The 961-nt window shown below is 48.6% G+C and overlaps 1 protein-coding gene across 1 annotated transcript in view; it reads left to right on the plus strand.

Moving 5' to 3' along the window:
• Nucleotides 1–739: 739 nt before the first annotated feature.
• The window catches only part of Mterf4 (mitochondrial transcription termination factor 4), a 7,201-nt gene continuing 6,979 nt past the window's right edge, over nt 740–961 (plus strand). The window contains exon 1 of the mRNA XM_013033648.1: nt 740–859. Within this exon, the coding sequence (XP_012889102.1) occupies nt 740–859 (120 nt within the window). The remainder of the gene's footprint in view (nt 860–961) is intronic.

Below are 961 nucleotides of genomic sequence, written 5' to 3' on the forward strand. Positions count from 1 at the left end.
GAACACTGTTTCTTTGGTGCCAGTCCTGGGGCCTGAACTCGGTTCCTGGGCACTATCCTCGAACTTCTTCGCTCATGGTTAGCAGTCTACCACTTGAGCCACATCTTCACTTCTGGCTTTTTTTGGGGGAGGGGGGGCAGTTCACTGCAGAAATAGGTTTAAGTACTTTTAACACCAACTTGGTGTCTAACACAAAGCAGTTAAACACATATCCATGCAAGAAGTAAACCTTTACTGGGCACCTGTGGCTCACCTTGTGATCCTAGCTACTTGTGAGGCTGAGATCTGAGGATTGAGGTCAAAGCCAGACTAGGCAGAAAAGTGTGTCACTCCTTATCTCCAATAAACCACCAGAAATTGGAAGTGGTGAAGTGGCTCAAAGTGGTAGAGTGCTGGTCTTTGAGCTAGAAAGCTCAGGGACAGTGCCGACGTCCTGAGTTCAAGCCCTATAACCAAGAAAAATAAAGCCAAGCTTCAGTTCTGCCACACACCCACCCACCACCACCATCAAATCCTTTTACTCAGTTTAGAGTTGATAAAGCAAGAAAAAATACATATAAATTGTGACTTTCAAGTAGTGTGATCTAGGCAACTTTCTCGGTCTATCCTTTTATCCATAACTATCTTTAAAGTGTCAGGTCCACGAATGAATACATATTAAGACGTACGTAACTGAAACTGGAATTTTAGACCCCATCCCCAGGCTCCCAAGAGTCCCACCTCTCAGGATGGGCACCCGATGCCCAAAAGACACATGGCAAAGGGCAGGAAAAATCGTTCTGTGGCGTGTGCGTGCCGTGGAAGACAATACTCCAGCTGCTGTTTGGCCCCGTGGAGGGCACAGACATTAGCTGTAAGTGTAAGTAAAGAACCGAGAGCCGGGGACAATCTGGGTCCAAGGGTGTGGACCGGCTGGGGGCAGGCTGCAAAGCCGGCGTGACGCCGGTACCCGGGGAAGCTC

This window comes from Dipodomys ordii, unplaced genomic scaffold (assembly GCF_000151885.1).
Source record: "Dipodomys ordii isolate 6190 unplaced genomic scaffold, Dord_2.0 Scaffold174, whole genome shotgun sequence".
NCBI classification, from domain to species: domain Eukaryota; kingdom Metazoa; phylum Chordata; class Mammalia; order Rodentia; family Heteromyidae; genus Dipodomys; species Dipodomys ordii.